Source organism: Tripterygium wilfordii, chromosome 12 (genome assembly GCF_013401445.1).
Source record: "Tripterygium wilfordii isolate XIE 37 chromosome 12, ASM1340144v1, whole genome shotgun sequence".
Lineage (NCBI taxonomy): Eukaryota > Viridiplantae > Streptophyta > Magnoliopsida > Celastrales > Celastraceae > Tripterygium > Tripterygium wilfordii.
In genome coordinates, this window is record NC_052243.1 from 9,799,527 (window position 1) to 9,816,689 (window position 17,163).

A 17,163-nucleotide genomic window follows, 5' to 3' on the forward strand; every position below is an offset into this window, starting at 1 on the left:
ATTTGATGAAGCCGCCATTTTGTTTGAACATTTGGTCAAAACGATCAAAAATCTAGAGATAAGTTCTAACCAAACAATTGAAGATGCCATGAAACAGGTGGAGCGGAAGTTGGAGCAGAAGTTTGAAGATAAGACTACGGGGGGGCAATTCCCATCACAAAAAGGAACAAACTACCAGGTTGATGGTGGTTACAGCAAGTACACTCCTCCTCCAATGCAGTCTCCATCTGGTAATGGTCAGAATTTCAGGCCTGTTACATATGGAAATACTAATCCTATGAACAACCCAATCTATGCAACCACTGAACCTGCTGGACCAGGAGGCAATGTCGCTGCAGAGGTGGGTACTGCTCGTAGGGTTCAACCTATTATTCCACCACAAACACCACCTGTTGATCTGGAGACTCTCAGACAGTTAGTCCAAGATTTATATGGCCACGGCTTTAGACAGGTTGGTCGGCTAGAGTATCACAAACCCTATCCAGCTGTTGTGGATAGGGAGAATCCTTATCCAAGAGGATTTAGAGTACCTGATTTCACTTTATTCTCTGGAGAAGAAGGGCTATCCACCGTGGAGCATATTGGTCGTTTCACTGTGCAATGTGGCGAATTGGTGAACTATGACAACTTTGACAACCTTCGTCTTAGGTTATTTCCAAACTCTTTGACAGAAGCTGCTTTTACTTGGTATTCTACATTACCAAGAAATTCCATCAACACATGGTAGGAGATGGAACGGTCATTTCACATTCAGTTCTTTAGAGCTGAACCAGAGGTGTCTGTGGTTGACCTATCCAGATTGGTGCAGAAGGCAAGAGAAACCACCGATGTTTATATTGCTCATTTTAAAAGGCTAAGGAATAGATGCCGCATCTATCTGCCTGAGTCAGAATTTGTCAAAATGGCCCAGCGAGGATTGGACATTAAATTGCGTAAAAAGTTCCAAGGTATGAAATTTTATGACTTTTATGAGATGGCAACAAAGGTAGCAGAGTATGAAGAATTATTGAAAGAATAAAATAGGAGAAAGAAATCTTCTATGGGAACTTACTATTAGGAGATGGAGATGGCTGCTGCGGAGGTGACTTCAGAAAAGAAAGTGTAGGTTTGTCCCACATTATCCAAACCGAAAGCAACTGAGCCAGCAAAGAAACAACCCATGGATAGTAACATCAATTACACTTTTGATATGACCAAAACGGAGGAGATTTTTTATTTTTACGGTAGGAATGTTACATTTCCAGCTGGACACAAAATACCATCTCAGGAGGATACGAAAGGGAAGGAGTACTGCAAATACCATGACCTATGGTCCCATACCACCAACAACTACTGGACTCTGAAGAACATGATTCAGGAGAAAATAGACAAGGGTGTCTTGTGATTCCTTGATAAGGAGTCGATGCTGGTAGATGAAGATTCATTTCCTCTAGTGGCAACCACTATGCATGCAATTGATGTAGATCTTCGTGACTACCTGGAGCTTAAAAGGAAACTGAAGAAAAAATCTCAGGTATAGGAACCAAAAGCTCATAATTCTCAAAATTCTCAGGTCCACAAGGAGAAGAAGGGATGTAAACCACGCTATGTGCAACCACCAGCCAGCACCATTACCAACATATGACAGTTGGTGAAACATAAGAAGTTTCCAACACCTCTAACCAGAACTCAGTTGAGGAGAAAGCAAAGGCAGTATGCTGCCTATATGAGGAGTTACTACAAACCTCCAGTGATTCAGCGTAGAAGCTGGACATGGATTCACAAAGAGAAGAAGCAAGAGGATAATCATCAAGTGAAAAAAGATCAACCACCTGCAAAGGAATTCATGGTGGGAGCAATTGAGGTACCATATGAATGTTCTACTACTACTTTAGTTTTGCCAGCTGCTTGGCAGGCTAAGAAGTACATAAAAGAAAATCAAATGCCAAAGCTTGATCGGCTAGGGAAAGGTGATCAACCTTTCAGTTCAGTAACAATGCAAATAGTGGATGAAGAGACTCCCAAAAGGGTGATCTTGGAGAAACCTTCAATCCAAATGTCACAGCACATCAAGCCATTGTATGTCAGAGCACAGATGAATGGCAAACCGATAGACAGAGTCTTGGTGGACGACGGTTCTGCAGTCAATACCATTCCACGATCAGCTCTCGGGCTGCTGGGTAAGAAAGAATATGATTTAATTCCAACTGACTTGACTATGACAAGTTTTACAAGAGAAGTTACTAAGGCAGTTGGTATACTGCCAGTGGAGTTGACTGTCGGGCAAAAATCTTCCATGACAGCTTTCTTTGTCATTGACAGTCAAGCAAAATATCAAGCTCTACTAGGAAGAGATTAGATTCATTCCAATTGGTGCATTCCATCTTCACTACATCAACTCTTGGTGTGCTGGAGAGGAAATGATGTAGAAATCATTCGGCCAGACAACCAGCCATTCAAGACCACATCAGATCAGGTGGAAGCTCACTACTACCATGCCCAATGTGGACCAATTCGGTTCGCAAACAAAAAGGAAGAGATGCAGGAAATTGCAAGACAATTATTGCAATCAACGGCCATTGTTCCTTATAGGTCGAGGAGGTCAGAACCAATTATTGAAGAAGTTCCATGAGGTGGTCGAAGGAAGAAGAGAAGATAGTGGCGGCTGCAATAAATAAAATTATAGTACAAGCTGCCATTGACAGAATTGTAACAGAAGAAATTAGTGAAAAAGAAATGATAGTAAAAGATGATGGTTGTTTAGCCACTAATAAAGAAGAGGAGTTGAACTGAAATAATTTGAAGGTAGCACCAGCCAAATTAGATGATTTGAAGGCCGAAACCCAAGATCCTTTGGAAGAAGTGAACTTGGGGGGGGGGGGGGGCAAGAAGAGTCTAGAGTCACTTACATTAGTTCTACCTTGTATCCATCTATCAAGGTAAAACTAATAGCTTTACTTCACGAGTTTCGTGATTGTTTTGCTTGGGATTACCAGGAAATGCCAGGATTGAATAGAAAGGTGATAGAACACAAACTGCCTATCAAGCCAGGAACCATACCAGCAACCATCTAGAAGAATGTCTTTAGAAGTGGAGTTGCGTGTCAAAGAAGAAATACAAAAGTTGGTTAAGGCTGGCTATATACAGCCAACCAGGTATGCTGAATGGCTATCCAATATTGTACCGATAGTTAAGAAAAATGGCAAAATTCGTATCTGTGTTGATTTTCATGATGTAAACACTGCTACACCTAAAGATGTGTATGTTATGTCAATTGCTGATATGCTGATAGATAGTGTGTCTCAACATGAGCTATTATCTATGATGGATGGTTATTCTGGATACAACCAGATATTTATTGCAGAAGAAGATGTTTCAAAAACGGAATTTAGATGTCCAGGAGCATTGGGCACCTATGAATGGGCAGGAAACTGGAGGTTTATATTGAAGATATCATTGTCAAGTCAGTCAAGGCCAATGACCATATGGCCGATCTCAAACTTGCATTTGAAAGGATGAGGCGGTACCAACTAAAGCTCAATCCTTTGAAATGCGCATTTGGAGTTAAAGCTGGAAACTTCTTGGGGTTTTTGGTTCACCAGAGAGGCATGGAGGTTGACCAAAACAAAGCTACAGTCATATGCCAAGCTCAACCACCGAAGAACAAACAACAACTCCAAAGCTTTCTTGGTCAGGTAAATTACAATCTTGCAGGTAAGGTCAAGGTATTCTCAGAGTTATTGAAGTAAAAGAAGCAGGATGCATTCAGATGGGAGCCAACACACAAAGAGGCCTTTCAAACCATCAAGGCCTGCCTAAGCAAACCTCCAGTTCTTATGCCACCCAACAAGCACAAACCATTGAAATTGTATATATCAGTTATTGATGATTCCATTGGGTGCCTACTAGCCCAAGATGATGACGTTGGAAGAGAAAGAGCAGTCTACTACCTGAGTAGATTGTTGACAGATACTGAAGGGCGGTATTCCGTGGTGGAAAAACTCTGTCTTGCATTATATGTTGCATGTACCAAGTTGAGGCACTACTTGCTTCAAACTAAGGTGTACGTGATCTCAAAGATGGATTTGACCAAGCACATGCTGACCAAGTCATTGCTGATAGGAATGATATGTCGATGGTCATTGGCCTTGACAGAATTCAACCTCAAATGGAGACCACAACAGGCAGTCAAAGGGCAAGCACTTGCTGATTTCCTTGCTGACCACCCATGCCTGGAAATTCCTGAGACCCTACAAGGCATGATAGATGCGCAAACTACACCAATCTTTGAAAATGAAGATGAATGGCTGCTGGAGCTGGAGTAGTCATTCAATCCCCAAGAGGTACAAAAACCACCTTAGCTTTTACTTTGGATTTTGATTGTACTAACAACCAGGCAGAATATGAAGCACTGATCATTGGCTTAGAGATCTTGCATGAACTAAAAGCCAAAAATATTCTGGTGGTTGGAGATTCTCAATTGATGCTAAAACAACTGGTTGGAGAATACAAATGTGTTAGTTTTACATTGGCTCCATACCACAGTACAACCCTGCAATTGCTTGATGACTTCCAGGAGATGGAGTTGAAGTACATTCCACGAGAACAAAATCATGAGGCCAACAGATTGACCCAACTAGCTTCTGGTTTAATACTTCCAGAAAGTTTGATACAACAAATCATCACGGTGGAAAGACGATCTCATCCATCTATCAAAGAAAGAGGCACGGCAGTTGAATGCCTAGCTCTTGACTATCTGATGAAAGATTGGAGAAAAGATATCATTAACCATCTGACATATCCCAATGGACAGACTATGGAGTCAAATTGCTCACATATACTCCATACTATGCTCAGGCCAATGGACAGACAAAGGCTTCAAATAAGGTGATCATTTCTATCTTGCAGAAAATTATAGAGGATAATCCCATAGCATAGCACAGGATACTACCAGAGACATTATGGGCCTACCGTATATCCAAGAGAACAAACACTGCAACTAGCCCTTTTGCTCTCACTTATGAGCATGATGCAGTACTACCTATGGAGATGGTAGTTCCATCTTTAAGGATCATGAAGCGATATAATCTATCTGCTGAAGAATATTCAGAAGCTATGACCATGGAGCTGGAACAATTGGATGAAAGCAGGATGGAGGCTTTGAACAGGATGATAGTCCAAAAGAAGAAGATAGCAAAAGCCTATAACAAGAAAGTGAAGAAGAAAGTGTTCCATGAAGGCCAAATGGTGTGGAAGGTGATTCTACCACCAGGAATCAAGGACAGAGAGCTAGGCAAATGGTCTCCAAATTGAGAAGGACCCTTCAAGGTCCACAGAATTCTCAAAGGCAATGCGTATTGGCTGGCAGACCTAGATGGTCAGCCACATAAGAGATTTATCAATGGCAAATACTTAAAGTCATATTTACCAAGCATTTGGGAATCTAAATCTGTAATGGTATAAAGAATGTAAAAGCAGGCTATTTAACCGCAATCATGAGCCGGCCTTAGTGGCCGCATATTATGAATAAAAATATTAGATGGCCACGGGCCATACAAAAGAAAAAAGTGAGAGCTTTCTCAAACTACCATAGGAATGAAAAGGCGTGCGGGAGTGGGAGAAGCCTTAGAAGCAGCAGCAGCTCAAATTAAATGAGGTAAGTGAAGAGTTTGAATTTTAAATGGATTTTATTTGATAGTAACTGATATTTTTGAAGGATTGTTGAGAATGGCCGAAAAATTAGCTTGGAATCCAACTTTGAACAGTTGAAATTCAAGATGGGGGGGCAATTGTTGGCACTAAAAATATTATGGGCTAAGCCTAGTCCATGTACAAGGCCCAAGCTGCAGCTCATACGACTCATCATCAATCACAGCCCATAAGCCCATATTGTTAAAGAAAAGAAGCCCAATTGATGAGTATATCTGCCCAAGAAAGAGTAGTGTTGAGAGTGGCCCATGTAAAGTGGAGGAGGTTATGACAGTTACCACAAGGTGGACCAGGTGACAGCTTATGAGAGAAGTGAGGAAAACAGGTATGAAGAGGTGATAATGGCTTCCAACTGACAGGAAATGACACAAATGAAGGATAACTGCAGTAGGATCATGATTTATGGGAGAGAATTTCGTGCAAGACATAGTATAAAAGCTGGTAGATAGACAGAGATAGACAAACAAACAATCAGTCAAACAAACAACAAAAACTCAAGCTAAAAGGCACTTTTAAGCTTCCTAGCATTTCAATTACTTTTCCAAATCCTTGTTAATTTCGAGCAAATATGATATTGTTCATTCCAAATTTTCTTGTATTTATTTCTTGTCAAGTTTCAATGCCAACCATCGTTGTATAAATTGTTCTTGGTGTCTAGTTAGTCTTCTTCATTTCAATCTCAACAAAGCACACTTCAGTGGAGTTGGGGAACCTAGAACTATTGAGGTCCCAAGATAGTTCGTTCAATTGTCTAGATAGAAGTCTTATTTACATTTGGTGTATTTCATTGCATTAGTGTAGGAAACTATAATCCTTGACACACCTGCACATCACCACCACCTTGGGCCACTTTTTGGTGACAACAGATACAGGTAACTGTAAATTGGACATTTCCAAGAAGACCCAACAACCCACCAAAAGAGGCCTCTCTCCGGTGTGGAGTTGAGTTCTTGTTCGGTTCTCACTTCTCGATGATTCTTCTTCTCCACAATCATTTCCTTTCTTCATAGCATGTTAAGGTTCGAAAGTTCGAAGGAGGTTAACAATATACATCGATTTAAAATTTAAAGAGAGTATTCTGTATATCATAAATAGACCAAACCCGAGCCTAACTCGTTAGGAGGGAGTCTTCTCGATACTGCACAACTTTGTATTTGTACACAAATATAAACAGCAAGAATTCACTGACGATGACCTTCAGGCAGGGCAACGACCCTATCAAAAGGCACTATCCTTTGGGGCATTTTGCCATCTTCTTCGTCGTCGTCAAATTCCAGTAAATAACTGCACAACCAAAAAGCATACCATGTCATAAACAAAACAACAAAGTTCCACATGCTTTGCTTAGTAGTAGAATATTTGGCATTAGGGAACCATAGCATCATTCACTTAAATTGTCTTCATTTCAGAGATTACGACACCAAATAATTAGACAAACTACAGATAATGCACATAGCCAGAGACACTACATTGATAAAATTATAGCACAAATGACAGACAATGATAGGAAGATATTACTTACTCATCTGTCTTCCTCTACATATGTTTCATGGGGGTGAGCGTACAACGCAACATGCACAAATACACTTTAAGGTCAGTTGCATTAACATATTAATAATTTCTGACAACCGAAAACAAACAAACTTCCACATAGTGCTATATTTTCAGTACGAGCACAAAAAGGTGGATGAGAAAGTGATCACCTTCCTCTGAGGACTGACAACAGTTGCCTTATAAAGTGCAGTAGTCCTCGGATAAACAGCTAAAACTTGTCTCCCTGGAGGGAAATCTGGGACGCTAGAAGGTTCATTTCGCTTAGGAAAAGGTATGATGCGTGACATAGGCAGATGATATTTCCTGTAGTTATTGTGAGATAAATGAACATTGTCCACGTGAGTTTAATTAAGTACAAGCATGAAGCGCGTGCAAGAGGAATTGGCAATACCATACAACATCAAGGGAAATAATAGATGAAATACGGGTACTGCACTGTTAGTTCAATTTTAAACAAATGACAGAGCATCAATTGAGAAACCAACCTTTGGCCACTGCCTTCTTCTTCATCACCTGGCTCCTCATCAAGTACTTCAAATCTGCACATACAGATACAAGTTACAGGAAAGAACAAATAAATGACACAAAATAAGGCCAGTTGAAACAGTACCCTATTACCACCAAGTTCATTAAGCACTCATTGAAGATGAAAAAAATCAAATTACGACTTCAGGGAAACAAGCAATACTGTTGAGCATCTCCATGTAGGCTCCAACTCTAAGGGATGCTCTAAAGGTTAATTCACAGCATCCCATTATCCAAATTCCAAACTAGAGTACTCAATACATATTATAAGATAATCAACAAGTGCAAATTTCATATACATACACGTACAATAGAAAAAACAGAGACATCCAAGTCACACAATACAATCCATATCACTAATACCACTACAATACACCCAGTGCTTCTTTCAGGAAAAAAAATACATGAATACAGCTATGTTCTTAGAGTTATTTATAAAGTAATTTCTTTATCATATAAAAATAACTTAGGGTACACGATATAAAACACTAAGGAAGGAATTTCTTTCATCATCGTCAACAATATGTTGGATCAGCTACATGAATCCATACGAGAAATTAGTGAGAACCCATAACTTGAATTCTCCTTCACCATTAGGATACTCGATACGAGATGATAGAAGGGAAAAGAAAAAAAAAAGAATGCTGATAAGCTGGTTGTTTCTTCGACAAATCGAGTCAAAGCAGGCTCTAGCATTAAATATGATCACACCCAACCGCATTGACCATAAGAACAGGGGTTCGGTTCCCCTCTCCACCAACACTTCCCAACCAAAGGGAAAAACATAATCATCATCAATGCCTTTGTCTCAATTAGTTTGGGTTGGCTACGCGAAGCCATCCAAAAAATTTTAAAATCAAACTCAAAAAATCTTGTAAGGTCCTAGTGCAATTTTTTTTTAACGGCCTTAGTGTAAATTGATATTCCTAGATACCTAATCTAGGAAGCTTTTCATCAAGTCATAAAAGCAGGCCAGCATAAATCACCACCAAATAATTGGCAAGTCAATACCAAATATTCTTTCTTTGGGTTTGAAACTCTGATGAAGTTCATGCAAGGCCACACAGTACACACAGATATCTATATACACACACACACACTCTGATAAGGTTCATATAATGCTTGAATACGATCATGGAGCATCAGAGGAAAACACAAGGTATTGTAAAGGCACCTACGAAGTACAATAGAAGATATATCAGCAAAGATCTTAACCTGAGCTCACCCCATATACTTGTTTAGATGTATGATGTATCTAGAGAAAGTTAACATTGATTGAATTATGACAGCAGTCATGCAGTACCAAGAACAAGTACTACAGTACATAATAATGACCTCAGTGGGAAAAGAAAAAATAAAAGAAACTACACAAGAAAAAAACTCATACCAGACTGATAAAACTCATGCAAACTTAGGATCAAATGAGCAGTGCAAGACTATAACAATTAGAGTCAGGAAGCTGATCATAAGTCATAACTTCCAGTACCCTGCCGCAAACACTAGGTGTAAAAGATTTTTCACATAGTAATAAATTTTACCGCTGGAAAATGGGTACATTTGCCATACATTTTCACTTGCATAGAAGACATTGACATAATCACGATTTCAGTTTTTTTATAATTTGATTTTATGCTGACCAGACAAATCCACCTGCATCTGGATTTATTTCTCTATAATTAGATATAATAACTTTTGAGGAATCAAAATTTTTCATAGTCCATCTATATGGCTGTAGTCATCTTTGTGGGAAAATTTCACAATTCCTGAACCATTTGATTATTTTAGAAATTAGTTATTACGAAAGACATCTCTCAATACCTCTATTTGAGAAGATAGAATCCATATAAATATTGATCCAAACTGGTTCTATGAAGCATGCCAGGTTATGTCTTACTCTTTTGTATCCTTGTGAAAATGTATCACTTTTACAACGAACCACTCGTCCTTTTCAGAATTATCTCCCGTGACTCTAGCTGCCACCTACATAAATCAGAATGAACTGTTCAGTTTGATGAAACTGCACGGTATTCATGAATCAAAAGTTTAAAACTAATGTAAAACATTGAAGTAGGTTTGTGCCACTTTTAGTACATCAACCTCAATAATTATTTGGTAATTGCTTTTCTTATACCTGTTCGCCCTTTAGGTTAGCACAGGGCTCAAGTTGACTTCTCATTGATGGAGAGAGCCTTGAGATATCTGAATCAGTCTTCATTCGTTTTCTTTTCTGTTCATTACCATCTGCAACTTCCGTCAACAATCAAGTGACTATAGAGTGTGGTTATTTTCAACATATGCACGTTGTTGACATGGAGTACGTGGCAAAAGATTTTACATTCAGGTTCTGTTGCCCAGTTTATTAATCCCACATTCTATACTCCGCTTAATTTTCAATTACTTACATGAATAATCCAGTTTATCTAATAACTTGCATATTATCAATCAACACTGCTAAGCATGTCGAAACCAAGTCATGGAACATGCAATTAGCAATTTGAGACACTAAGGCAGTGAATGATATTAGCATATGTGTAACTCACTACCAAATTTAAAAATCAACGTCTGGTGGAATACTAGCACACAGTTTCAATTCCCGTGAGGCAAAAAATAAGCTGCAATGGAATCTTCTCACTATGAAGGAGAGGATAGATTTACTTAAGTAACAGGAGGCACAGATAGATAGCAACCTCCATGAATTCTGCATCATCTAACAGCTCGGTATACCAGTCATTTTCTGACCAGCAAAGAACTAGAAAAAAACTCTAGGGTGTGAACATTATACATGCACCAAGAGAGTGCCTCCCAAGTACATCTACCAAGACAGTGCCACCCAAGTACATCATCAATTCCATCTAGTGCTCGAATTGCATCATACAGACTTTACATGCTAAAATTAGATTCAAAGATTACAACAAATAAAACTCATTTTATTCATTAACCCATAGATTAGAGCACATACCTATCCTCTTTCGTTGTTGCCCTGGAGGCCCAGATGGCAGCAAAGCATCCAATTGACTCAGCAATGCACTGGAAAAACTGCATCAAATAATTAAGACAATAATTGGCAAAAAGGTATTGAATTCAATAATCAATATTATGAACCATAATAGGTAAACAGAGTCCAATCAGTAAAATGTGAATCAACCTATGACAAACTTTAAAAGAAGTTCAAGCCAAACTACTGCACGTACTTCGTAAGAAGTTACTGATACGGCTTAAAGCACTACCATCAAATTCTATTCTCATTATTTGTTGAAATACGACAAAAAAACAACAAAGAATTTGAAAATAAACAAATAAATAAAAGGATTAATGTAAAGGTTAAAAACTCCATTAAGTACAAACTCAAGCATACGTTACTTCACTTTCTGACAGATCTTTGGCCCGAGTATATAGATGCGTTAGCTTTGCTAGTGAAGTATCACCAGGCTTCTCAACCACCTCAGGAGCTGCATATCAATTAAAAATAAATAAAAGAAGAAGAAATTACCACAGACAAGTCATACTGGCGAAGAAACACAAACAAGCAAGTAAAGTAAGAAGCAAATATCATGGCAAAAAGAATAACTTATAATAATGCCTTGAGTTGATTGACCATCTATGAGAAAAATTCAACTGATGTAAAAAAAAATGCTCAACTTGATTACTCTAATGTTTCATAAAGTGAGATGCTACTTGCATGTGCTACTAGGAAGCACGGACTCGGCAAAATGGGTGCCGAGTCCGCGTCGCATACGCACTCAGTGCGCCCGCGTGGAGGACGCGTAGAAATACGGCTCAGACGCGGGCATCACGCGTCTGAACAGTCAACAGGCCATCGACTCACCTCTGACTCGTTGTCGACTCGCAACGGACTCGGATTTTGACTTAAAACCAGTCTCCACGCGAACAGACATACACAACAAACTTCTCCTTCCAGCCCTAAATCGCGACTCCTCCTCGAAGCAGCTAAAATCGCGACCTCGAAGCATCTGAAATCGCGAACTCTCCTCAGCCGAAATCGCGACCTCGAAGCAGCTGAATCTCAGGTATGTTCGTGATCTCCTCCTCTTCTCCCACCTCTACTCTTCTTTTCTCCCACCTCTGCTCTTCTCCCACCTCTTCTCTTCTCCATCGCGATTCCTCTAGAACCTTCTATTCCTTCAGTGGACTTAGGGCCTCATTTGTCCACAGGAACACAGCTGTGCTATTTCTCACGTGGGACCAGATCTGTGTTTGGGTCTTCTCATATGGGCTTTGGTGTGTTAAAGTCTGGTTGTGGGCCTCTCAATTCTTTGTAATATGAATTCTCACGTCACTCAAACGTCAAAATGGCTCAATTTCCTTTATTTAAACTCATATGTTGTTTTATTTTATTCTATATCTCAATATTTATTTTATATAAAATATATTTAAATATTTTTTATTTGCCGAGTCCCCCCGCACTCAAAACAAGATTCTTTGAGATTTTACGAATCCCTGTGTCCCCGCACCAGTGTCCCGTGTCCCCGCATCCGAGTCGGTGCTTCCTAGATGTGCTATCAATATCATACAACAATTCATAGAAAGAAAACCTAAAAATGACATTAAGATTATACTCCTGGCTGTTGTCCATGTCTTTTATGAGACAAGAGAAAAAATTTACCTTGATTGTGAGAAATCAACAAACTTTCTTCTCTTTCAATTCTTTACACCATATTCGACAGAATTTTTTGAAAAAAAGTTGTAACTGAAATTGCATTGGAACAATACAAACACTCGGCCTGGGTCAAAAACCCATGAAATGAAGCCACTAAATGCAAATTAATCTGTTTAAACTTTATTTATAGTAGATGATCTCTTTCTTATTTCTTGTACATTTATATTGCAACTTCATTGCGCATGTATCCCAAAAGATCTGTATCAGTAGCCTTGTTAGGATACAGAAAAATAAATATATTAATATAAATTCCTTCTATATCACTGAGGTAAAAATACCATCATGTTTGATAATGCTACAAAAAAATGTTTATAAGCAACTTAGAACCAATGGTCAAAGGATAATTGACCAAATGTAATTTCAGACCAAATAGAAACATACAACTACAAGACACTAGTTCCTTAAGGGGACACACCATGGAATTAGAAAATATATATCAAAACTAGATGTTTGACCGGGAAGCAGATGATTGTGGCAACTATTCCAATGAAACAAATCACTAAAAGCTCTTCTGATTGGGACAAAGGATGCACAAGGGTTTCCCACGTTACAAGGAACAGTAGCATCTCTTCAAAGCTATCCCTGATCTAGAATAAAACAAGTCTCCATCGTCAGTGACTCATGATTATTCAAGTAGCGTATGTGTGCTAACAACGTCATGGGTTTTATGAACAAAAATTTACCTCAAGAATTTGTTCAAGGCATAGGTTTAAATTTTCATTCATTAGGCAAGCATGTATCCCAGTAGTGGAGATATAAGGGTGCAATCTGAAGGTTACAGGTTCAATTCCTGGAAACAATCTCTTCACATATTATGTAGGGACAAGGTTTCACAATTCTTCTGTATATCCCCAACTTCACCCACTGAGGGAACCTTATGCACGAGAGTTGTTTATCTTCTGCAGGCGAGCATGTGGCCTAGTGGTAGAATTGCAGGGTGCAACCTAGAGGCCATAGGTTCAATTCTTGGAAACAGCCTCTTCACATATTATGTCTCGCCTGTGGCCTAGTGGTAGAGTTGCAGGGTGCAACCTAGAGGCCATAGGTTCAATTCTTGGAAACAGCCTCTTCACATATTATGTGAGGGTAAGGTCTGCGTACATCCTACCTGTTCCCGATCCCGTCCCACTTCGGGAGCCTTGTGCACGGGTAGTTTTTTTTTTTTTTTAATTTTGCAACACAATTTTACATTTCTTAACGAGGCAAAATAAATTTTAAAGCAAAGGCTCCAGGGGGGAGCCATCCAAGTACATAAAGTGCTTATGGTGCTGAAACATCAATTAAGATCTTATCCAAATGACTTTCAACACCAAAAGCTCTGTTTTTTTCTTTCCTTCAATATGTGCCCACAAATAACCATGTCTACACAGCATTACCTATTGCCTAGTCTGCTGGCAGTGTACATCGAACGCCGCGCTTTTAGTTCCATCTCCAAAGTTTCAGCAGCAACCCAAGATGCTCTAAGAAGGTTGACTGATGCAACCCAAATCTTCTTGGACCACTTGCAGTGTAGATATAGGTGACTAATTGATTCTAAGTTGCTTCGAAAAAACAGGGGAGATATCCATGCTACGCCAAGGCAGATTAACCATTCCACATATGATATTATGACCACATGCAATCGAATAGGCATCAGGAATTCACTTTCAATTTGAACAAACAAGCATGTAGGGATAGAAGTCAGCAAATAGTTGTAGTACTGAACAATAAAAAAAAACAGTTCAGAAGTTAGGACAAGTGGACAACTAAGCAGACAGAAACGTCACCATTACCATATTCCATCCCAGTCCCTTTCATGTGCAATCCTACCACAAATTCTTTCACCATTTCAACGAACAAATTCCAGCTTAAAATAAAGCTGATCTCTTGCAAACTCTTATGAACTGTACTAAATTAAGTTTCTATCAAGAAAGACGCCTAGTATTTTTCCCTAACAATAAATGTTGTTAAATTGCAGAGAATTAGGAAAATTCTGGTGCACCTCTGTACAAGCACCCTGGACAAACAAAAGAAAAAAGAAAGAAAAAGAGAGGACTGGAGAAACATATATATCAATAACAATCATCCAGTGTAAACACAATATGCTAATTTCTCTATCTATACATGCAATAATTCCACATGCTTTTACTTTACAAACTAGAGAAGTCTATCAGTAGCCATTTTTGTAATATGAACAGCCAATGACTAATCAATGCTGCCCCAATTATCTGGATCCATCAACAACAGCAAAGTAGCAAGCAATAGAAAGTGAAAACCATTTAGTAATCTAGGAATTAACACTATCACACAAATCCATCAAGTAGGTCTCCAACTCAAACTACATTTAAGCATATTCACCTCAAGAAAAGTGAGAACCATATATCCAACAAACAGAACCCAGAAAAACCCACATTTGCACGGCAACAAAAATCAGCATTTATTCATCCTAACAATCAATCTTAAGAGTAACCAAACCTCAATAATGCATAAAATATCAAGTTGCAATTAGTCAGACATAGACGTACAGTCGTACATATATTCTGATATTCATGTTCAGAAAATTAATAATAATGCTTATACAAGAGAATTGAGCCCTCCAAAAGGGGGGAACTCAATACACTAGGGAAGAAAAATCCCAAATGTGCATCCGAACAGCTACCCACAAACAGCATCTGTTTATATGTAAATATTAGGATAACCATATATCAATATGCAGCACATCAATCATCAGTATGAGTAATCATTACCCACAAGTATAAATACGCATATTCTAAATAAGGACACTATTATATTAGAGAGGCTTACTTGCTTGGAGCTTCCTGTGCATCTTGTTGATCTCGACTAGCACCTCCTCTTGATCTTTCCTTATCCGATCGAGTACCCTGGAGTTCTCCAAGATTGCAGTGATGTCTGGAGATGACATTGCTTCTGGGTCTGTTCTCGGACGAAAAGATCCAAATGCCAGTTATAGAAGATGATAGGCGCTCTAAACCTTGCTATATTTGGAGTTTCAATTGTCTCTTATGTTGTATCTCATTGATCTTTCTGTTACACCGCCTGAATGATATAAAAAACAATCTCACATCAGCTGACAGAAAAACATTTTGCAAGTGTTATGGCATTTATATGATTTGAGGGGAAAATAAAATTTAGTGGAAAACGCAAAATAAATGAGCATAAATATAGATTTTTGCCATTTTTTAAATTATTTATTATCTTTGTGCTGCAGCGTAGTATGATACTCCAGCTCAGCTGTTTTGGACAAATTGGAAAAATGGAACTCCCAAATTGTCTTTTTTGAATCTGCTTGTGGTAAGAAAACTAAAACATTAAACCATCAAACTATCGAAAACCTCCCAAAAAAAGGCCAATCATGAACCCAATTAATGCTCTCCTCAATCCTCTTCAACCCAATTAATGCTCGTTATCTGTTACGTCTTTGTAACATCAAAACAGCTCAGCAGCCAACACAACGCAAATTCTAGTCATACGATTCTTCTCAGTGGCTAATCGATTCATAAAATTTACCATAATTACTACACAAACAGACACTCGTGTGTAAACAACAGCTGTATAATCCAAGCCACGATTCGCATTTATATACAAATCTATACATATATATATATATATAATGATGCAAATTTCAGCATACGAAATCAACTCACACGGAAATGAAAACAGAGGATCCCCAATACCAAAAAAAAACCCTCGAAGGAGGAAGCGATCACTTGTTGAAGAATTCGGGCAAACCAAAAGAGGCGTATCTGGTCCAATGCTTCCACAACAACCGGGTGTCTCAAACGAATTACATAAGCCGATGACTGAGACAAAGAAGCGAGGAGAGGACAATGAAGTTGTCTTTAGGGGGTTCTCTTCAATTGTTCAGGGGGTGTTGTCGGGTTCCGATGGGAGCTCTTAGCGTATGTTTCGATTGGAAACGATAAAACGTGAGCCCATAGGTCAGTATGACACGTGGACTACTGATGCTCTTCTTTATTTGGGAACCATCGGAATGATAGGCATCAATTCATGCCCCACAACTATAGTGAATCAATTAATGGATGGATTTGTGTGGGTTGCTCATATTTATAGGGCTGGGACTTGGTCGGTTTTATTAGTCATTATCGATCAACCGACCCATTATCAGTAGGCCGATACTCAACTATCAACTGACCCATGTATAAATGGGTCGGTTGATGGTTTTGAAAATGTTATAAAGTCGGTTGGCCGATAATATTAGTCAACCGACTATTTAAAAGAAAATTAAAAAAATGAGTATCAAATATTAGACTTATTATTAGTACTTAATTAATAATAATTATTATTGAAATAATAGTTGTTACTTATTACTTATTTTTATTATTTACTATTTTACTTTTTACAGTTACATCGTCTCTCTCACACTCTCTCAGACTCAGTCAATCTCAGTCTCTCAGACCTAAACCTAAAATCGTCAATCGATCGACCACGTGAGCAACGACGGATCCTATCTACGCTACTCCCACCTCCCGCATCCACCGGCCTGACCATAGTTCATTCTTATACTAGTCGTCGTGTTCGAACTTCGAAGATTCTGAGGGCCAGAGGCGCTGAGCAACGGCGGACCCTAAATCGCCGCCTTTCTTTCTAGGTATATTCCTGGATCTTTCACTCTTTTGGTTCTCTTTTTCTTTATTGAAAATTTCCTGGTATATTCGTATCAATGCTTTTGTTGTATGTTTCCTTTTCTATTTGCCTTT

The 17,163-nt window shown here is 38.8% G+C and overlaps 2 protein-coding genes across 4 annotated transcripts in view; both read right to left on the reverse strand.

Annotated features, from left to right (window-relative positions):
* LOC120010722 (SAGA-associated factor 29 homolog A-like) overlaps positions 1–16,186 on the reverse strand; it is a 48,415-nt gene extending 32,229 nt beyond the window's left edge. The window contains exon 1 of the mRNA XM_038861536.1: positions 16,090–16,186. The gene's annotated coding sequence lies outside the window, so the exon portion shown is untranslated. The remainder of the gene's footprint in view (positions 1–16,089) is intronic.
* LOC120010721 (SAGA-associated factor 29 homolog A-like) lies at positions 6,728–16,261 on the reverse strand. 3 transcript variants are annotated; one of them, XM_038861532.1, is made up of 10 exons: positions 16,120–16,261; positions 15,230–15,481; positions 11,123–11,216; positions 10,727–10,803; positions 9,899–10,014; positions 9,662–9,747; positions 7,728–7,781; positions 7,392–7,545; positions 7,211–7,224; positions 6,728–6,972 (listed from the first exon to the last, which is right to left on the reverse strand). In XM_038861532.1, exons 2-10 carry the CDS (start codon positions 15,345–15,347, stop codon positions 6,870–6,872), a joined length of 816 nt encoding a protein of 271 aa, XP_038717460.1. In that variant the 5' UTR covers positions 15,348–15,481; positions 16,120–16,261; the 3' UTR covers positions 6,728–6,869. The 3 variants fall into 3 exon arrangements, with proteins under 3 accessions (XP_038717460.1, XP_038717461.1, XP_038717459.1); XM_038861533.1 differs by having other exon boundaries at positions 9,899–10,008; positions 16,090–16,228; XM_038861531.1 differs by having other exon boundaries at positions 16,090–16,228.
* Between the last annotated feature and the right edge of the window lie 902 nt (positions 16,262–17,163).